This window comes from Barbus barbus, assembly GCF_936440315.1.
Source record: "Barbus barbus genome assembly, chromosome: 2".
Classification (NCBI taxonomy): domain Eukaryota; kingdom Metazoa; phylum Chordata; class Actinopteri; order Cypriniformes; family Cyprinidae; genus Barbus; species Barbus barbus.
In genome coordinates this window covers 44,887,831-44,911,483 of record NC_136730.1, presented here as the reverse complement: position 1 = coordinate 44,911,483, position 23,653 = coordinate 44,887,831, and the positions used below count along the sequence as shown (strand labels likewise).

Sequence of the window (23,653 nt, the reverse complement as noted above, 5' to 3'; positions counted from 1 at the left end):
CACCCCAAGTCTGTTCTTGGAATTGAGAAACAGTCTAAGTAGGGAGAAAACAAAGAGGTTAATGAGGGAAACACAGGTGCAACCACTGAACAATAATGAGGTAACAGGATGAGCAGAGTCAGACAATAGACAGGAGAGAGCACATGGCTCCAAACAAACACACCACAAAAAGCCATGTGCTCTCACAAAAACACAGTGTCCTCTGCTGGCCGTCTAGGGCACACCAGCTGAAGACAGTGACACGATGTTACGGCCATTAAAAGCAGATAAAAGTGCCTGAATTATCATATATTGCTGACTTTTCCGCAGCATCTGCTTATGAACATTTCTCTGCAATATCAACAGAATAATACCCAGTTCTCTTCTCAGTGTTTTCAGTCAAATCATTAGTTCTCTCACATGTAATCATTGTATTTCACTCCTTAGTTTCACTCCTCATTATTTGTACCCGTGTATTGTCTTAATTCACAACAATAAAGCTGTACTGAATAATCTTTTTTCTGTTTCTTTATATACTGTATATCAGACATACTGTAATAAATTATATCCACCACTAAGGAGCACTGATGAGCTTTGCTTATTGTAGACTAACACTTATGCTGCCACCACCTTTCATTTTAACCCAGTATGGTACAGGACATAATACTGTTTTTTAAACTCCAATGGTTTGAAGCATTCGGTTTCCCAAATGAAATGAGTTGCCACATGGTATTATAGCAGTAACATACTGTAAAAAATATTATTTTACAGCACTTTTGTTTTTACAGTGGAAGAGACCAATCACAATTCATCATGAAAATACATAAGACCAAGAGGAAATCAGTATGCAAAATAGGCTCATTATATCATGACTAGTCAGTTCCATATTGAACATCAAACATTTTATTCATGTAAATCTAGAGAAGATTTCTAAACTTTAACCTTAATTAAAAATATAAAATATATAAATAAAAAATATAAACCAACCTAGCACAGCTAAGGTGAAATAATCTAAAAAACAAAGTTTGAATGGAGGAAATATTTAGAGGTTTGGACAGTAACATTTTCAAGTTCAAAAACGAGGCAGTTTTATTCCTAATAAGAATATTTATTGTTATCAGACACTTTAACATTCTAAATACACAGTTTGAACATCAACACTGCACTGTGCTTACAAACAGGTGAAGAAAATACTTAAATTATTACATTTAAATGTGTTTTACCTAAAAGTTAAATAGAAACTGTACTGTACTTAAATGTAAAAAAAAACAAAAAAAAACCTTCACAATTAAAATGTATTGCGTTTTAACATTAATTGATTTAATTGAGTGATTCCTCTGAGTACCACACTTTGAGAATCACTGAACTGGACTATTAACACATTTAATTTATTTTTATAAAAGTTTAATTGATTTTAAAGATTAAAATAAGATTACCATTTATATTATTATACCATACATGTTTATTAAGGTACCTGTCTGGAAAATGACATTCAAAGCTTTATGCAAATATCTATAATGTCCATAAACATTCAAATACATCTTGCTGTAATATTTACAGTATATTTATTGAAGGCATTTCATTGTAAAACTGTAGACATCTCTATTTCCTTTTGGTGGTGAGAGTTATTCCGTCCTAAATAGATGAAATGAATCAATAAAAACAATTTACTGACTTGTTTTCACTGTCATGATTCAGATTGTTAGAGATCAATGTGAATCCTCAGGTTCTGTGATGTTCAAAACTCACCAGCTCTTCTCACACAGATGATCTGAAGAAGAATCACAGTAGGAGCAGCAAACACTGCAATCTCAACAATAATCACAATCACTGCAGGACAGATGTGTGGACAGAACAGAGAGAAAGAAGAGAATGAATCTGTCAAACTGTATACCGCTTATGAACAATGAACTATTATTGACAAACCATTTATAAATCCACTGATAGTTTCAGTGCAGCAAAGCCATCCCATACCTCTGATTAATGATCCAGCATTCATACAGACCACAGGTTCTGATGCTGTGTGAGCTGCGTCTGTGGATCATGAATATTAGTTCAGTACAAATATAATGTGACATCAGTAACACATGCAAATGTTGTTGTGTAGTGCCTGCAATTGTGTGAGCAGCTGAAGACATCTCAGTGTTTGGACACAAAGGTTCTATCCTCATTTGGCTAAACTGCATTATTTAATCACAAAAAGACAGAGAAGTTAACTTTTCTAACACAAAGAGTAAACTTTTCTAAGACAAAAAGTTAGAAGTTTGGACTTTAGTTTTGTATTTTTCTGTTCTACCTATCTGATTCTGAGTTTCCTTATTTGGTTTTGTTCCTGTTCAGTTTAGATTTCATTTACTCATTAGCCTTGATTAGTTTATATCCATCACCTGTTCATCCCTCGTCAGCTGCACTATATAAGCCATCCTTTCTGTTCAGTTTTTGTCCGTGATTATATATGGTGCACCATTAGTTGTCGTTTGAAAGTAAAGATTTATTATTTTAATCCTGCCTGCCTTGTCTTCCCACCTGGATTATACGTAACAGAATCATGGACCGAAACAGCATGACGTTAAGAATAGCTTCAATCAACGTAGCCCCTAGCGTCAGCGCTTCTGGGGCTACTATTTTTCTACTCCAAGACGGACATGACCTGGAGGAGTATGTTTTAGAGTTTGTGGATCATTGCCATCTCGCCACATGTGATGACCTCACCCTAATGGAGGGATTTTGGTGCGGGCTGGATGACAAGATACGCTTCCTAATGCCCCGAGCTGATCCGTGCTGGATGCTGAAGGATTACATCAACTGCGCGCAGTGGATCGCCGGATCAGCATCCACCCTGGGGGAAGCGGATTCCAGCCCAGGGTCATCACATGTGAGTGCCGACAACCCAGAGCCCTTCCAACAAACACCCATTCGCGACACGGAGCTGCCAGAGCCCACCGCAGACAGAGAGCCAGAGCATGCCGCGGTCGTCGAGCCATCGCCCTCGGGATAGCCATCGCCCAGAGCGGGCGATCGCCCCGGAGCGTGAGCCTCATGAGTCTGACCAGGTACGTGAGCCGACAGTGCAAGTGACGGTGGACTTTACCGTGGAGATTGCGGGGGCTAAGAAAAGCCCCGCCCATTCTGCCACTGCTGAGGGTGAGTCAGAAGAGGATCTAAAGGATTTAATAGACTGGTATACAGAAATTCAAGTATGTCCATCATCGGCTATCGCAATTTGGGAAGAAATACCACCCAACCTACCTCTCCCACCTCCTCTGATCGGTCATTCCCTGTCTTAATTTCCCATTCGGCTGGATCCTGTCAGCCCCAGTGCTCACCCTCAGCCCACCATCTGCGGGGTGGGTTCGCTGTCGGTCTGCCCAGTTCCAGCTTCATGGGCGTTGAGTCTGGAGGTTCCCTCGACTCCGCCTTCAGCCTCCGAGGCCCAGACTCCGCCGCAATCCTGCGACCCAGCGGCTCCACCATGGCTTCCAGCTCCCTCGTGTCCACCGGATCCTGTCTGTCCACCAGCTCCACCGGGCTCCCTCGTCCCTCCGGCTCCGCCTTGGTCAGTCGTCCCCCTACCTTTACCTCGGGACTACACTCCTTTGGCTGCGCCTCATCCATTCATCCCTCCGGCTCTGTTGGGCTCCTCCTTTCCTTCTGCTCCACCTCTGTCCTCTGTCACTCTGGCTCCGCTGCGGCCATCCAGATCTCCGCCTGAGACTTGGTCGCCGAAGCCATCTTCTCCGCCTTGGACCTCCGGATCTTCGGCGTCACACTGGCTCTTCAGCTCTCTGTCGCCGCCTCGGGCTCCACCTCCACCTGCTCCGCTGCCGTCGGTCGGCTCCCTGGAGTCATCAGCCTGTCTTCCACCATGGCTCCTCCCTCCGTCAGCTCCACCGGGGGCCACCATAAGGACTGCGGCCTGGGTTTAGTCCGGCTCCTCCTACTCCAGCTCTCTCCAGCTTCCGTCTTGGCTCCTCCCTCTGTCCACGCCTCCGTGATTCGCGTCATGGCCGTCCACGCCCTCAGTCCCGCCATGGCCACCGGAACCCCATGATCCGCCCTGGAGACCTCCTTTGTCCCGGTCCTGTATTGGCCTATAGGGTGCCCCCCCTCCCCGGTAGAGCTGTTGCGGCGCGAGACGGGAGTAATGTTAGAAGTTTGGACTTTAGTTTTGTCTTTTTCTGTTTTACCTATCTGTTTCTGAGTTTCCGTATTTGGTTTTGTTCCTGTTCAGTTTAGATTTCATTTACTCATTAGCCTTGATTAGTTTACACCCATCACCTGTTTATCCCTCGTCAGCTGCACTATATAAGCCATCCTTTCTGTTCAGTTTTTGTCCGTGATTTATATATGTTGCACCATTAGTTGTCGTTTGAAAGTAAAGACAAATTATTTTATTCCTGCCTGCCTTGTCTTGTCTTCCCACCTGGATTATACGTAACTGTAATGCAACATCCTATTTGAAAATGGTTTCCGCAAGATGAATTTTGAGGTTTTAAGCTTTTAAATGATATATATAACTTATGATGATTACTAAAACATAGAGCTGGAGTCAAGTCCAGCTTTGTCGAGTCCAAGACCAGGACTAGTCGAGACCGAGTCAAGACCGAGGCTCAAGTCCAAGTCCAAAAATTGAGTCCAAGTCAAGACCGAGTACAAATGAGAGAGAAAAAGCATCCTCTTCAAGACCACATACTCAATTATTGATAATGTATGTGATGCGAGAGACAGCATATCTTCTATTCTAAGAAAATAATTTTGCATTATTTGTAATGATCAAAAAGCATGTGCAAAGTAACAACTCTGTAGGACAGGGGTCTTCAAACTAGATCCTGGAGGGCCAGTGCCCTGCAGACTTTAGCTCCAACTGGCTTAACACACCTATCTGGAAGTTTCTAGTGTGTCTAGTAAGAGCTTGATTAGCTGGTTCAAGTGTGTTTAATTAGGGTTGGAACTAAACTCTGCAGGACACCGGCCCTCTAGGACCAAGTTTGGAGCTGTAGGATCAAATTATCTTTATTTACTTTAGGTACACAGCAAAAAATCTAGAGTGAAGTGAACTCTCCCGGGAGTACATGTGAGACCACACTCAAGAGTATGAAAGTGTTAAAATAAGAGTGTTAAATTAACACTGAAGCAGAGTAAATAATGGTCAATCACCACTCAAAGAATCTCTTAATTACCTCATTAACTTTAACTCTGCTTCAGTGTTAATTTAACACTCTTATTTCACACTCTTGAGTGTGGTCTCACATGTACTCCCAGGAGAGTTCATTTCACTCTGGATTATTTGCTATATAGCAACTTCACATTTTCAGTCTTTTTATTATAGTGTAACAGTATTGATAATTTTGTATAACATAGATGTATCCACTGATTTGCATTGATTTTGCCTTTGTAATAATAGTCCTGCACGAAATGAGGAAATTCTGCGATGTGTGATAACAGTGTTTTTTTTTTTTTTTTTTGCAATGATGATTACTTGTGATAAATAAATGAATAATTAACTGTGCATATTAGGGCCAACAAAAAAAACAATAATTATTTAATTATTGTAAAGAGTAAGTTTAGGGCTGGGGTAGGTGTAGACGTTAATAAAACACAATCTAACAGATAGAAAATTAAATTAGAAACATCTAAACTTTTCAGAACCAGCCAATCAGCTTCATCCTTTCCCGTAACAAAATTGAAAGCTAATACAATATGGAGAGACAGCTGATCACAGCTGTACAAGGATAGCCATTTTTTAAATAAATTTAGTTGCAGAGCTACTGCAAGGGATTTTCAGTGCTGGAGATCCATTTATCCTTTGCTGAAACCGCCACGTCTCCATGCAGTGCACAGGTCATGGTTCCTTAGCAATGGCAGAGGTCACAGGAGCGCGAGCATAGAGCACAGGCTACAAAGTGCTTTGGAAAGAAGGAGAAAGCCGCGCACCTAGCTTTTTCCACGCGTTTTTAGGCGCGACATGCGAATATGGTTTTGTTTTGAAGGAGAAAAAAAGCATAATGCTGGACTCGGTCGAGACCAACAAGAACATTTGGCGAGTCCAATAACCAAGACCGAGACGATAGAAAAAAATATTTTTAGTGAAAAGGTCGGAACTTCTGTTATGATGTATATGTTTTGAGGTGCACTCTTGTCATAAATTAATCTATTACTATTCCTACACAATTTTAACAACAAACAGTGGTAAAATATCTATTTAGGAGTCTTAGACCTTTCCAACAATATATAGTTAGTCATGATTAGATTAGGATCTAATCATAATATATTGAAGTAAATTTGTGACAGTTAAGGGGGTTAAATAAATGTATTTCTTGTCTGAATGCTGGTCAGTATATGTGACTGAGGTCTTCAGCTAACAGTAAATATTGATCTTAACAGCTGATTATGTACCTGGTTGTGTAGGAGCTGCAGTTGATTTAGAGCTGGTGACTGGAGACGCTGTCTTTGTTTCGGCTGGAGCTGAAGATGAATGTTCAGATACGTTATAGACTACAATCAGATTTAAATTACTGATAATTCATTGTTAATATAAATACTTTACTTGGATACTTGACACTATATGTGGCTGAGGTCTTGAGTTGATTTCTCTGTTTAACCTGACATCTCCACTCTCTGTTGTGATCTTCATTCAGGAGTGTTGTAGTCAGAGACCTGATACACTGTCCTGAGGAGGATATCTGAAATCTGGAGTCTGTCTGCAGATTCACACCAGCCTGATTCACCCAGATCAGATCAATTCCCTCAGAACCAACCAAAGTATCACAAGAGACTCGATCATAATATTGATCATAATATAACTGACAGGAGAGAGTCAGAGAGCGGCCTGATCTGATCTCAGACTGTGAGGATGATGAAGAGACTGAAACAGAGAATCAGACAGAGATTACATGACTGATTCCAGTCTTTCAGCAACAATATTACTGTTTAATTCAACATATAATCATAATATTCACAGAAACACTGACCATGAAGTACATGCAGATAAACAGGTGCATCAGTTCCTTGTACTCCATTCACAAATTGCCGGCAGGAGTAATATCCACGATCTTCTTTTGTGACTTTCTTGATGTTCAGAGAGCAGTCAGAGCCCAGACTCAGTCTCTCATGTCTCTCTATGTTATTCTTCTTTATCCCTAATTCAATCAGTCCAACTGCTGCTGACTGTCTGTTATAGAGCCATGTAGTTGATGTGCAGCCAGGAAGAGCATTATTACAGGACAGACGCACATCTTCACCAGAACTGAAGAACACATGAGTCTCATCCAATCCACTGCTACCTACAAATAATAATAATAATAATAATAATAATAATGTGGGTTAATGACTTGATTATGAAATACAGTTTAAATAAACTGTTTGTGTCCTGTTTAAACAGAAAATGAACCAAGCAGAGTAAACTGATATTGAACACAAAAGTTAACTTACTCACACAAACCCCCAAATCTCTGCTGAATAACCCAAACCTTATTTCTTTCATCAGTTTTATTACAATAGCCCGATTCAGACGGTAATTGTTTCTCATATGGACGTCTGTAAAAATAAATGTACATATCACTTCAGTGATAAACTCATGGATTCAGATGATGATTTATTCACAGCGAACCAGAGACCAGTCACATGATTGTCTGCTGTAAATAAACCTTTATTTAAAAATGCATTTGTATTATTATTATATTATTATTGTGTAAAATGTATTGAAAAATACTTATTATGTAGAATGTATTCTTATTCCAAGCATATTTTATAATATATAATCCTATTTATTATTTGATTTAAATCTCCTGTTTAAAAATCGGAAAATAGACGTGCTATAGTTGTATATAATCATACATGATATATATATATATATATATATATATATATATATATATATATATATACTGTACACCGATATACACTCACCTAAAGGATTATTAGGAACACCTGTTCAATTTCTCATTAATGCAATTATCTAATCAACCAATCACATGGCAGTTGCTTCAGTGCATTTAGGGGTGTGGTCCTGGTCAAGACAATCTCCTGAACTCCAAACTGAATGTCAGAATGGGAAAGAAAGGTGATTTAAGCTATTTTGAGCGTGGCATGGTTGTTGGTGCCAGACGGGCTGGTCTGAGTATTTCACAATCTGCTCAGTTACTGGGATTTTCACGCACAACCATTTCTAGGGTTTACAAAGAATGCTGTGAAAAGGGAAAAACATCCAGTATGCGGCAGTCCTGTGCGCGAAAATGCCTTGTTGATGCTAGAGGTCAGAGGAGAATGGGCCGACTGATTCAAGCTGATAGAAGAGCAACTTTGACTGAAATAACCACTCGTTACAACCGAGGTATGCAGCAAAGCATTTGTGAAGCCACAACACGCACAACCTTGAGGCGGATGGGCTACAACAGCAGAAGACCCCACCGGGTACCACTCATCTCCACTACAAATAGGAAAAAGAGGCTACAATTTGCACGAGCTCACCAAAATTGGACGGTTGAAGACTGGAAAAATGTTGCCTGGTCTGATGAGTCTCGATTTCTGTTGAGACATTCAGATGGTAGAGTCAGAATTTGGCGTAAACAGAATGAGAACATGGATCCATCATGCCTTGTTACCACTGTGCAGGCTGGTGGTGGTGGTGTAATGGTGTGGGGGATGTTTTCTTGGTACACTTTAGGCCCCTTAGTGCCAATTGGGCATCGTTTAAATGCCACGGCCTACCTGAGCATTGTTTCTGACCATGTCCATCCCTTTATGACCACCATGTACCCATCCTCTGATGGCTACTTCCAGCAGGATAATGCACCATGTCACAAAGCTCGAATAATTTCAAATTGGTTTCATGAACATGACAATGAGTTCACTGTACTAAAATGGCCCCCACAGTCACCAGATCTCAACCCAATAGAGCATCTTTGGGATGTGGTGGAACGGGAGCTTCGTGCCCTGGATGTGCATCCCACAAATCTCCATCAACTGCAAGATACTGTCCTATCAATATGGACCAACATTTCTAAAGAATGCTTTCAGCACCTTGTTGAATCAATGCCACGTAGAATTAAGGCAGTTCTGAAGGCGAAAGGGGGTCAAACACTGTATTAGTATGGTGTTCCTAATAATCCTTTAGGTGAGTGTATATCCGTTTATAATACACGTTTTAAAATTGTATTGCTGCTGCTGCCATAATAAAGACCCACTTCAAATGTTTACGTGCTTTTCTTCTCTTTCTGCTCTCACTCGCTGTGGTGGAGCAGTTATGAATATTCTTCTTTTAAATACTTTCCAGCATTTCAGAAATAGATATGTATGCAAATTACACCGAAGTACAACAGTTATCTTATGGTGTTCGGGAGTGTTCAAAAAGGGTTAAAACGCTGAGTTTTGAATTGATTTATTCTCGTAAACTCAGAGATGTGGATTCGGACGGCAATTAAATCACTAACTACCCCTGTATATGGTGAAAATCACTTACGTCCCCCTGAGAAACCATTACCGTCCAAATAGGGCTTATGAAAGCATTGTATTGTTTATTTGTTGCTAACTATATAAAGTAAAGAAAGACTGATTGAATAAAAACACTTAATGGTAAGATGGCTGTTAATAAAAAAAAAAAAAAAAAATATATATATATATATATATATATATATATATATATATATATATATATATATATATATATATATATATATTTATATTCTTTTTTTTATTTTGCCATTTAGCTTCCACATTTGTTTTAAGATGTATGACTTTATTAATATTATTATTATTATTTATTCAAGGAATTACAGGAAATGTTGAGTTGCAAAAATCATTTTGAATGCAGATCCATATTGTGAGATGATAATAAAATAAATAAATTACAGTAAAAACAAATAAACATTTGTGCTTTATAAGGGTTAATGAATTAATTAAAATAATAAATTTTAATGGCTTGGATATTGACATTATACAGATATTTGACTTCATATCTTATAGATCATAAACAGGTGTCTTTACCTGAGAGAAGTGCAGAGAGAAGGATCAGTTCCAGCAGACACATGTGACTCTTATCAGACATTTTCTGTTTCTGTCAGTCTTTCTTTTCAGTCTATATTTACATCTCTTCATTTAAACATCTTCAGCTCATCCTGTGGGTGTTAACTTCCTCTGATCTCACCAACTGACCATTTAGCTGCATTTCACTCACACTATATGTGTGATAAAGAAGTATCTATAAATATATACTGTACATAGCAGGTGTTTTTGATTCTAACTTATAAAGTGACCACTGAAACACAACTTGTGTGAATTCTTCCTCTTTAAGTTTAAAACGTGTGATCTGCGTGATGTTTCAGTAATGACTTGTGTAAATAACGTAGTGCAGTGTTCACAGCATGTACGGTTTTAGCGTAACTGCTTGTTCACTAAGTTACTTCAGCGCCGCAGTCACATCGGTGCTCTCACTCAGCTGCAGCGTTTAAGAGAAAGAGACAAAGTACTTCAATGTATATTGTTAATTACCTAGATTAATACAGTGTACCACAGTTGTGTTAACTTTGACAGTGTTTATTATGTTATTGATGTTATTGCCTTCTCAGATTTTCAAAGAGGTTTTTCCAGCCTTAAGTCCAGTTGTTACTGCTATTATCAACAACTCCTTAACAAATGGAATTGTACCAGCCTCCTTTAAACATGATAAAGTCCAACCACTGTTAAAAAAAAAAAACTTCATCTTGATCAGCATAATCTGAATAACTATAGACCCATATCTATATTATCTGTCATCTGAAAAGTTTTGGAAAAAGTAGTTTATTCCCAAATTTCATCTTACTTGAGTACTTTTAATATTTTTTGATAGATTTCAGTCTGGGTTTAGATAATTTCATAGTACTGAAACTGCCCTGTTGAAGGTCACTAATGGCATTTTACTTTCCCTTGACTCTGGTTCTCGCTGTATCTTAATCATGCTTGATTTAAGTGCAGCATTTGATACAATAGATCATGACATCCTTCTTCAAAGACTTGATCAAGTAGCTGGTCTTCAGGGACCTGTGTTGAACAGGTTTTCTTCCTACCTTAAGGACAGATCTTTTCCTGTGAATTTGGGGAACTATTCCTCATCTCGGCCTGAAATTTCCTACAGTGTTCCACAGGGCTCTATTCTGGGTCCTCTCTTTTTCTCCTTATATATGCTTCCACTCGGTTATATTTTTCAGAAACATAAATTATCATATCATCTCTATGCCGATGAAACTCAACTTTATTTTCTTGTTAAAAACAATAACTGTTCTATGTCTACTCTATTTGCATGTCTTCAGGACATTAAATGCTGGACGGACTTGATTTTTTTACAGCTAAATAATGATAAAACTGAAATAATGTTTTTTGGTCCAACAGCTGTGTCCTCTGGCATTGTCAAGCAGCTTGGCGCTCTGTCATCAAACGTACGTGATCATGTTAGAAACCTTGGCATTGTCTTTGATCCTGCGTTGTCTTTTGCGTTGTCTTTTAGTACTGTTGTGAAAATACAGAGTGTGAGATCTCCGTTAGCTTGCCCACACTTGTTCAATACCACTTGTATTGGGTGGTTTTCCCAATAGTGCACATTTTGAATGTTTCCTTTAACTGGAACAACCATTTCAGCTCTTGGAGTCTTTATTAATGAGCAGATTCCATGTGGTGAGTGAGTGACCTCTGGTAGTGAGTTAATGGAAGTTCATAGACCAGATTCATGACAGTAATAATGTTGCGTTTTTGGTGTATTTTATAGTTCTATTTCACAGCATGTCAAAGAAAACACCTTTTGTGGCACATGGTAGACAAAGTAAACATTTCATGACAAGTAAAGGTTAAACGATTGCAGAAATGTTATTTTAGGGTTTAAAGTGAAGTCTTGTTTAACATTATGTAGGCCTAATGGATAGAGAGTTGGACTTGTAACCCGAAGGTCATGGGTTCGAGTCTCAGGTCCGGCAGGGATTGTAGGTGAGGGGAGAGAATAACCAACACTCTCTCCGCCCTCAACACCACGACTGAGGTGAAACCCTTGAGCAAGGCACCGAACCCCAAACTGCTCCGGGTGTGTGTTCACTACTGTGTACACTTGGATGGGTTAAATGCAGAGCACAAATTCCGATTATGGGTCACTATACTTGGCCACACACCACTTCCCTTTCCCCTTTCAGTGAGAAACACAAAGTGTACACACTGTTGTGGAGGATCCAGAAACATGTTTGGAAAACAACTGCTACTGAAATGTAAAATATTGTCAGTATTTCCCTGCGTATACACTATTCAGCAGATTACCAGCAACAGATTTATACAAACTCAGATATGACACTGTCAACATATGTCCTGCCTCTAAAGGCTTGAACACAAACACAGGTTGCTGTGTGATGTCTACATAGTTTGCCAAACAATATATATTTGCATTCATACAAAATGTGTTTTCACTGTAAATATACGTATGACGTCATACATTTATTTTTGATAAATTAAATAAAATGTTACAAGCTTTATTAAAAGTAGCTGCTCAAGCAGTTCAAACATCATATTATTTCTTACATTAACACTTACATCAAGTGTCTTTGCCTATTTTTTATTACACTTGTTACTGAGAGCAGGTGCTCAAGTGGTTCAAACACCAAATTTTCTTATATTCTTGTCTTATTGTGATAAACATATAAATCATAACATAACTCTTTCTGTTTTCATAATTAGTGCAAGCTGACAGCTAATTAGTCTGCAGTAATCACTCAAGAAAATAGATGATTTAATGAGAAGATCTAAAGCCCTAAACACACTGCACGATTGTCTGCTGTCACAGGTGAAAGACTGGCATCGTGAAACAATCCTGGTGAATCAGAAATCGCCGTGATTGCTTCACTGTCACAGTTCTCAGGGAGCACGGAACACGAAAGCCAGGAGACACGGAGATATCCAAACCAGGTTTATTAAATCCAGAATGAGGAGCTAGGGATTTGACGAACACGTATGACGTTTAATACCGGACACAGGGGCAGGGAAACACAGGGCTTATAAACACAAGGAAATCAACAAGGAACAGGTGTGGACTAATCAAACGGGGCTAATTAACTAATAATGACAGGAACAGGAAGGCAAAATAGAGACACGGGAGGAGGGGGAAACAAGACACAGGACTGACATTACGCCCCCCTCCGGAGGGCGTGTCCTCACGCCATACACCATCCAATGGGGAGGGGGATGGGCGCTCTGGAGGCCTCCAGGGATCAGGGGGCAGGGCTACCTGCCTCCAGAGTGGGGCCCGTTCTGGGAGCCATGGCGGGACGGGAGACACGGGAGGCCAGGGCGGGTCAGGGGACTCGGGAGGCCAGGGCGGGTCAGGGGACTCGGGAGGCCACGGCGGGTCAGGGGACTCGGGAGGCCACGGCCTTACTTTTTCGGGCCGCCCGAGGGGTTCTGTGGCCTTGGCCCTTGGCTCGGCCACACAGGCCGTGACCCTATTACCCCCCCAAAAAAAGTTTCTCGGGGAAGTCACCCCCTGGGAGCCACTGCGGAGCGGGCTTTGTGGGGCGCTATTGCAGCGCGGACTCTGTGGGGCGCTCTTGCAGCGCGGAACTGGACGGAACCAGCGGAGACTTAGGAGGGCACGTACGAGGAGCCGGCACGGGAGGGCGCTCTGGAAGCGCAGACACCTGGGGGTGCTCTTTAGGAGCTGAGCTGGATGGGACCAGCGGAGATGTAGGAGAGCTGGACGGGACCAGTGGAGACGTAGGAGTCCACCTGCGAGGAGCAGGCACAGGAGGGCGCTCTTGAAGCACGAATTCGCGGGGACTAATTAACTAATAAGGACAGGAACAGGAAGGCAAAGTAGAGACACGGGAGGAGGGGGAAACAAAACACAGGACTGACATTCACGATGCCAGTCTCACGAAAATCGTGCAGTGTGTTTCGGCTTTAGAGAGAAAAGTAAATATAAATTCTTTAATTTTCTTTGTACAAGCATAGAGTTTGATGCATCACCCAGAATTAATAATAAAGGCTCTAACATTAATTCAACAAGCAGACAGTTACTTTGAAATAAACATCGCAATTTGACCAAAATATTACAGTCAGATCATCACTTGGGATTGTTTGTTAAAATGCGAGAGACAGCATTTACAATAGGACTGACTGAAACCCTTAGGAGTTAGTTATATAAGGTTCATATTCCTCTACGATTGATATTAGATGGTTTGATGGTTCTTGTTCACAAATTCAAGTTGACTGCAGTCATCCTGAGGTCCATCTGTTGCTCATCTGATAGAAGAATAAGTCACTTTATCCTCATCATGAACCTGAATGAACATCACAAATATTGTCAAACAAGGTGCAAGTGTTAACCCACAAACATCACAGCATGATGTTAGAGCTTAACTCAAGATACAAATTTAGCACATCCTTTACTCAAGTAGAAGTATAGATACTCGTGTTTAAAAATACTCTGGTAAAAGTAAAAGTACTGCCTACGCTTTTTTACTCAAGTGAACGTAAAGAAGTATGGGCTCTGACATGTACTTAAGTAAAAAATACCCATTACTACAACTTGTTTTAGTGTCATGCTGGTAACTGGACCTCACGTCATATTGACACATTAATACAAAATAACTTACATTTAAATTTTGTTACCTAATGAATGTATCGTGACTGAACAACTACCATGTAGAACAGGGCAGGACTGGGACAAAATTTCAGGCAAGGAAGTCTCAGACTCATCCAGGCCATCCCATACACCCACAACAAATACTGAAACCACGGATAACCCTTTTTTTGTATGGCCTTTTTTTTGGGCAAAATAATTAGTTTCTCTGTTGAATTGCACCTTCACTTCCATTGAGCTTTTCAGTCTCTTCATTTTCCAATATATCTCTCTACATCTCACTTTGTGTGTTTACTTTTTTCCACTAATTTTCTTGTACCTGTTGCGGTAAAAAGCGCCAGTCACTGACTGCAACTGTTTGATGTCACATGTACCGTGCACATAAAATAATGCCGCCCCCATAGTCAAAAAACGATATCGATTTTTTTTAAATAACATAAGAAGTTGAAAATTAAGAAAACATTAAGAAGTAGTAAAGAATAATTTTTAGCATATACTAAATGTAAATTAAGTTAATTATATTAAGCACAAAACTAGTGTGTGAAAATAGAGCCCTGTAAGTACATTATGGAAGTGTGCTTTTTTTAAATACTTGGCTGAATGTCGCTTCACTTCACTTAACCTGGGGAGTATTTAACAACAGCATTATCTAACTGACTTGATAATGTCTTTGTCGATCTGTTTCTTCCTCTGTTAGGATGCAGCTGACAAGACAGACTCCAGTAAGAATCCTCAGCGTTGATCAAGAAAGTCCACAGCTCAACCCATCTAGAGCGGGAATCATCTTGGAAGAAAGTTTGCTAATGGATGAACTGACCAGTCTCAGGCCTTCTATGTCCATTGTTTTCAGACTGATTTATGACCTGCACCTGGACTGAAAAGCACTTTATATTTCATTCAGCGGGTAATGCTCAAACTCGGAAAAGGTGAGCTGGCACCTAAAATTCAGTACTGCCAATATTGTGAATGGGAAAAAAAAAAAACATGTAGTTTTGATGTTGTTTGTTGTTATTCTGAGACAGACTGTTTGTGTGCTTACCAATAACTTAATTTGTTAAACTAGTTTTTGTTCATGTTTTATGGGGAAATGTTTTCAGGATATGAAAAATGTATGTTTTGTTGTGTTTTCAAAATAATATTAATGTGTTGTTATCTGTCCTGGCTACCTCTAAATGTATTATAAAACTATGTTTTGTGTTTTATTTGTCTGCTAAATTACTACTGTAACTTTACAGTAGATAATAATGATGTCCTTTATCATACAGTATTTTGAGTGATGATAGTAATTTAGTTTAGTTTACAGTAGACTATTATTAATCATCTGGCTGCTACTGCTAAGAGATACTAGCTGTTTAGTTCTTAACTAAGTAAACAAACACAAAACTACAGCCTATTACAGATGAACCTGACCCGCACTTGAAGTCATGAACAGGTCAGTAGTTTTGCCTCTCTGATCCACTCCATCCTCGAGTCTCTTGTATTGATTACTCCGATAGAAACCGATAGAAACCGATAGAAACGTTTTGGTGGAGACTCACGTGCGAGACGAACCGATTCATGATGTATCATAGATTTGTTATCGAATGGTGATCCATCAAAACTAAAGTAACGAGCCTGGTTTGAAAATGTAAGAAGTAGAAAGTACAAATATTTGTTTAAAAATGTAAAGAGTAAAAGTAAAAAGTAGTCAGAAAATTAAATAGTGAAGTAAAGTACAGATACCAGAAAAATCTATTAAGTACAGTAACAAAGTATTTGTACTTTGTTACTTCCCATCTCTGAAATTTAGAGGACCTGCATCTAAGAATAAAACTGGTTTAGGTGTTAAGAGAAGGAGGATTCATTAGTGGCAGCGACAGAAGAGCAGGGAAGTGTTTTACTCACCTCATCCTTTCCGGCTCTGATTGTACAGTATGTGGCAACCTCAGTATAACTCACATCATCTTTCTGCTCCTAAACATTAACAGAAACATGCTGAAGATATGATTGCATCAGTGGGTTCCATTATATTTATTGTTATATGTGGCATTTAAAAAGTTGACTAATAAAAGTACACATATAACTGAGACAGTCTGCCCTGGAGCAGTGATTATAGACTTATATCTAATGCATCGATCTCATGGGTCATTGGCATCATGATACTCACCACAGAGTCATTAGTCCCTTTTCTGTTATCTGAAAAATAATGGGAATATTTATGATAACTCACCATAAAACACAGAATGCAAACGATGAATTACAAAAGTCTAGAAGAATTATAATGCTAACAAATATCATACATTTTCTTGCTAGTTCGTTGATTATTGTTCACTCAAGACAAACATTTGATCACATCACATATTTAACATCACTTCTTAATAAATTCCTGTGATAAAACTGAAACTGATGTGCCTCTCTGTAAATATTTTAAGTCAGATACTTTGAAACACTTGTCTGTTGTAATTCTTATAAACTCTGAAAACTCACCAGCTCTTTTTTTATGAATCACCCAAAGAATAGCAGCAGTAATCAGAACAACCAACACAGCAGCAGCAACAATCCCAGCAATCACTGGGAGAGAGACTATAGAGAGACACAATCAGATTCAGAGGAAAACAACAGCAGAACATCCTCTTTGAAATCAAAGATATAATTCATGACATGAAGTCAAAGTTGTGATCAGTTTGTCTAACATCTCCACGGAGAAATCAGCTGCATATTTAGAGACTGATTCTAGAAGAACCCCAGAATGTGAATAAAACCACTGAAATCACTCAAACATACAGTATATGCATAACTGGAATCAGTGCTCTTGCTGATGGTATAGTTCACCATAGTCAAATAGAGGAAAACAGGAAAAACAAGTGCTTGAGGTCTACAAATTAAACAAGACCAGTGGCTTCTCTTAGGCTGATGATACACAGGGCAACTTTTTGAGCAATGTTGCCTTCAACGGCCAATCAGGTGAGACACAGGACCCACGACCCATCTAAAATATCCAGACAGAAATGTGTTACCCATTCACAATGGGAAAGTGCACAAGCAATATTGCTCAAAAATAAAGTTGCCACATGTATCATCAAAATTATAGTCTACAAAAAAAAAACCTTATGTGATTATCAATGCTACTGTAAGATCTGGTCGAAACCAGGATACACACACACACCTAATTTCAACACATTCCTGAAGCAAGGATCCCATTCTAGCCCACCGCTCGCTCCGAACCCCCTTATCTCCTGGGGCCATAAAAACCAGGATATATTGGAGAAAAGACATCTGGATGCTTTTAGAGAAGAGCAACTTTAAGTGCTTGGCTGGATTTATCATAAATAAAGTCGAACAAGGGAAAAGACCTTGTCATTTGGAGAAACTCCACAGAAACCCTCCCTAATCTCTCTCCATTAAGGCAGTAAATTCAAGGATGGTATCGTTGAAAATTATGTGTTTACGATCAACGTCCAACTAAGAAAATCTCCAGATCCCCACGAGAGTGACCTTCCCATGACCTGGTGCTTCTCCCCAAGAGGGGAACGCGCCTTTTCCTTGTTGCTCTCTAACAGACAAAGACGCTTTGCTCACGTGTCTTACAGGGACAAATTTATACTAGTTTCTGCTATTGACGCAATATACTGGAAAAACACTATATATAATATATTCACAACATATATTAAGGTTGTCACGACATGTAGAAACTTTACTGTGTTATTGGAACGTATGATATTGTTGTAATCTTCTGCCTAGTGTTCAGTTCACATGCTGGATGTGTTTATGTAGAATTTAGGATCGTTTAATCGATGCATTAACCACGTAATGAATACAAAGGATGTATTTTTGTGCATATCAAATACGTAGGTATTTGGTTTCAGATGCAAGCTGATTTCATTAATAGTAAGCTGGTGTGGATGAAATTTGTTTGTTCTCATCAATGCATGATTACAATACGACTAGAAATCTGCTGTCAATAAGTTTTTCATGTGATAAATAACTGAACAGATAATGTATGCACGGAAAAGGGGCTGTGCAGGGCGGGGCTCAGCCCCACAGGAAGAATCCGTCGCCCGGGGGCAGATCCCAAATCGGCCCGTTAAAAACAGATACTCAACTGTCTGTTGTGTTGTTGTTGGAAATTGAAAAGGAAAGCTTAAGCTCAGCTCCCTCCTTGCTGGACGCTCTCAGCCATTTAACATCATGATTGAGCAGTAAACTGAGACCAAGACTCAAGCTTCCAAAGAACTTTAACATCTAAAAGCCTCAGAAACTGAACCAACTTCCTGGGAGCGTCATCAAGTCAGAACGAGGCCAACCAACCACTGAAGAGTATTCTCGTGACAGCAACCTACCAAGCCGCCATCAGCGCGCGATCTTTTCTGAACCGGGACCAACTGAACTCAACTGAAAGCGAGAAAGTAAGGCAAAATCTCCTGACTCGGCTGAACTGGTTGTATTTATCTTTTAAGAGTAAAGATAGAAGAGTTCCATGCATGTGTGATTTCCCTCAGGTTGAAAACGAGCATTAGAACCTAAAACTCTCTTCAGATCAAAACAATTCATTGCAACGAATGTGTGTGTTTGTTTACGTCTTTTGTTTTGTGTTGTTTAGCTTAGTATTGTGTTAGAGTAGTGAAATAAACTTAAATGAATAAGATATACAAAATTGTTAAGAGATAACATGCTGATTTTAATGCTTGCTGGACAAGTCGTTAATAAGGTATCGTTAACAAGGTATAAATTGGACATTCTGATTAATCTCAATTAATCATATAAATATCGAATCTTAAGAGTGATTTCCTAAAAGCTAAAGTTAGAACTGATTCTAATGATCACTACACTACTATAAGTGTCACATTAAACCACTGAGATGAGTCAGACATATAAATACCTTTCTGTGCAGCTGAAGTATTTTTATCTGTATAAGGAGGAAGATATTAGTTCTGAATCTGATGCGCTATATTTTATAAAATACATCTTAGCACTGTTTGACTTTCAAATAGTTTCATTGTTGTTAATATTATTATTATTATTATAGCTTTTTAGCGAGAACAGCCTCATAGCCTCAGATAGTCTGATTAATGACAGGAACTGTTTAAAGCCTCCTGCAGAAATGGATCATGTTTATCAGCAGAAATACATATTTACATCTGGAAGCTGGATCATGGCTTGTATGTTACAAGTGATCTGTTTAATGTTGATGATTCATGATTGTTTTAAAAGGTAGAACATCAGAAAACACACTGTACTAGAAATGATTATGGATCCATGTCTATCAAAAGACCCTGGACTACATTCTCTTCACAAATCTGATTAAATCTGTGTTGCTCTGCAGAAGCAGGTGTAATGATACAGTTTGTGCAAAGCACTGAAGTCAGAGACTGATGAAAGTTACTTTTATTCAAAGATTTACTTGAGCACAAGAAAGTACTATGTTTAATGTTCTTAGTTATTAAAGGTAATATATATATATATATGCAGTGAATTATAAAGCACGACATTATGAATGCAGTGAAGTAAAAGTTTTCCATAGAGAAAAACTTTAAAACACTTTAATAGAGTACTGATACTTTAATTTACTAGAGTAAAGTAGAAATACTTCACTACTGTGCACCTCTTATTATATGAGAGTAAAACAGAGTGATCTTCAGCCCATAAACCTTCAGCTGGTCGTTAATGAATAAAATTATTAATCATCACGTCATGTCTCTGTATCAGAGATTCTTCTGAAACTGATTAAATAAATGTATTTCTTGTCTGAATGCTTGTCAGTATATGTGACTGAGGTCTTCAGCTAACAGTAAATATTGATCTTAACAGCTGATTATGTACCTGGTTGTGTAGGAGCTGCAGTTGATTTAGAGCTGGTGACTGGAGACGCTGTCGTTGTTTCGGCTGGAGCTGAAGATGAATGTTCAGATACGTTATAGACTACAATCAGATTTAAATTACTGATAATTCATTGTTAATATAAATACTTTACTTGGATACTTGACAGTATATGTGGCTGAGGTCTTGAGTTGATTGCTCTGTTTAACCTGACATCTCCACTCTCTGTTGTGATCTTCATTCAGGAGTGTTGTAGTCAGAGACATGATACACTGTCCTGAGGAGGATATCTGAAATCTGGAGTCTGTCAGATTCACACCAGCCTGATTCACCCAGATCAGATCAATACCCTCAGAATCAACCAAATAATCACAAGAGACTCCATCATAATATAACTGACAGGAGAGAGTCACAGAGCGGCCTGATCTGATCTCAGACTGTGAGGATGATGAAGAGACTGAAACAGAGAATCAGACAGAGATTACACGACTGATTCCAGTCTTTCAGCGACAATATTACTGTTTAATTCAACATATAATCATAATATTCACAGAAACACTGACCATGAAGAACATGCAGATAAACAGGTGCATCAGTTCCTTGTTTTACTCCATTCACATATTGTTGGCAGGTGTAATATCCACAATCTTCTTTTGTGACTTTCTTGATGTTCAGAGAGCAGTCAGAGCCCAGACTCAGTCTCTCATGTCTCTCTGTGTCATTCTTCTTTATCCCTCCAGCTATCAGTTCAACTGCCCCTGACTGTCTGTTATAGTTCCATGTAGTTGATGTGCAGCCAAGAAGAGCATTATTACAGGACAGACGCACATCTTCACCAGAACTGCAGAACACATGAGTCACTTCTGCTCCACTGATACCTACAAATAATAATAATAATAATAATAATAATGTGGGTTAATTAGTTGATTATGAAATGCAGTTTAAATAAACTGTTTGTGTCCTGTTTAAACAGAAAATGAACCAAGCAGAGTAAACTGATATTGAACACAAAAGTTAACTTACTCACACAAACCCCCAAATCTCTGCTGAATAACCCAAACCTTATTTCTTTCATCAGTTTTATTATAATAGCCCAATTCGGACGGTAATTGTTTCTCATATGGACGTCTGTAAAAATAAATGTACATATCACTTCAGTGATAAAACTCATGGATTCAGAAGATGATTTATTCACAGCGAACCAGAGCCCAGTCACATGATTGTCTGCTGTAAATAAACTTTTATTTAAAAATGTACTCTTATTATTGTGTAAAATGTATTGAAAAATACTTATTATGTAGAATGTATTCTTATTCCAAGCATATTTTATAATATATAATCCTATTTATTATTTGATTTAAATCTCCTGTTTAAAAATAGGAAAATAGACGTGTTATAGTTGCATATAATTATACGTGATACACATATTATATTTATATATATATTGCACACCTGCTGCTGCTGTAATAAAGACCCATTTTGATTGTTTCCTTTCTGCTCTCACTCGCTGTGGTGGAGCGGTTATGAATATTGTTCTTTTAAATACTTTCCAGCATTTCAGAAATAGATATGTATGCAAATTACACCGAAGTACAACAGTTATCTTATGGTGTTCGGGAGTGTTCAAAAAGGGTTTAAACGCTGAGTTTTGAATCGATTTCTTCTCGTAAACTCAGAGATGTGGATTCAGACGGCAATTAAATCACTAACTACCCCCTGTATATGGTGAAAATCACTTACGTCCCCCTGAGAAACCATTACCATCCGAATAGGGCTTATGAAAGCATTGTATTGTTTATTTGATGCTAAATATTTAAAGTAAAGAAAGACTGATGGAATAAAAACACTTAATGGTAAGATGGCTGTTAAAAATATATATATATATATATATTCTTTTTTTATTTTGCCATTTAGCTTCCACATTTGTTTTAAGACATATGACTTTATTAATATTATTATTATTTATTCAAGGAATTACAGGAAATGTTGAGTTGCAAAAATCCTTTTGAATGCAGATCCATATTGTGAGATGATAATAAAATAAATAAATTACAGTAAAAACAAATAAACATTTGTTTTCTTTTTTATGTTACATTTGTGCATTATAAGGGTTAATTAATTAATTCAAATAATTAATTTTAATTGCCTGGATATTGACATTATACAGATATTTGACTTCATATCTTATAGATCATAAACAGGTGTCTTTACCTGAGAGAAGTGCAGAGAGAAGGATCAGTCCCAGCAGACACATGTGACTCTTATCAGACATTTTCTGTTTCTGTCCGTCTTTCTTTTCAGTCTATATTTACATCTCTTCATTTAAACATCTTCAGCTCATCCTGTGGGTGTTAACTTCCTCTGATCTCACTAACTGACCATTTAGCTGCATTTCACTCACACTATATGTGTGACAAAGACATATCTATAAATATATACTGTGCAAAGCAGGTGTTTTTGATTCTAATTTATAAAGTGACCACTGAAACGCAACTTGTGTGAATTCTTCCTCTTTAAGTTTAAAACTTGTGATCTGCGTGATGTTTCAGTAATGACTTGTGTAAATAACGTAGTGCAGTGTTCACAGCATGTATGGTTTTAACGTAACAGCTTGTTCACTAAGTTACTTCAGCGCCGCAGTCACATCGGTGCTCTCACTCAGCTGCAATGTTTAAGAGAAAGAGACAAAGTACTTTGATGTATATTGTTAATTACCTAGATTATTACAGTGTACCACAGTTGTGTTACCTTGACAGTGTTTATGATGTTATTGATGTTTAGCGATCTTTCTGAGTATAATCTACTGAAAAAACAACAACATGGTTTTAGCTGGTCATCAGTCTGGTTTTAGAGGGGTTTTGGCCACTTCATTACCTGGTCAGATTGGGAGACCAGCTAAAACCAGCTACTTCCATCTTAAACCAGCTAAGACCAGCCAACCAGCTTAGGCTGGTTTTAGCTGTTTTTTGTTGTTTTTTTCAGCAGATTACACTTATTGATGCTGTTAGCCCCGCTAGCATCGCGGTGTGCATTGTTCATGTTTACAACTTTATTACATTTAAGTGTAACATTTTCAGGGTGATAATACCTTTCAATGACCATAATTACTTTCTCATCAGCAATATTATATTAAGTCTATTAAGGAGCTTCAAAAGTTGCATTAGGTTTTTTGTTTGTTTGTTTTCCCTCTAATCACTAATGGTATTTTGTCCTCTTTATTTTGTGGCATGCTTCTAGTTTGTTTTTTGTTTGTTGAGGATATGAAACACATGACTACAGAGAGTGAGATCT

The 23,653-nt window shown here is 38.5% G+C and overlaps 1 protein-coding gene across 1 annotated transcript; it reads right to left on the bottom strand.

The window, feature by feature from the left end:
• Positions 1-1,073: 1,073 nt before the first annotated feature.
• LOC306880639 (uncharacterized protein) lies at positions 1,074-22,677 on the bottom strand. The gene is made up of 8 exons (XM_079434287.1): positions 22,574-22,677; positions 20,926-21,240; positions 6,527-6,844; positions 6,376-6,444; positions 1,954-2,013; positions 1,729-1,809; positions 1,361-1,614; positions 1,074-1,225 (listed from the first exon to the last, which is right to left on the bottom strand). The coding sequence occupies exons 1-7, from the start codon at positions 22,632-22,634 to the stop codon at positions 1,559-1,561; spliced, it is 960 nt and encodes a 319-aa protein (XP_079290413.1). The 5' UTR covers positions 22,635-22,677; the 3' UTR covers positions 1,074-1,225; positions 1,361-1,558.
• Between the last annotated feature and the right edge of the window lie 976 nt (positions 22,678-23,653).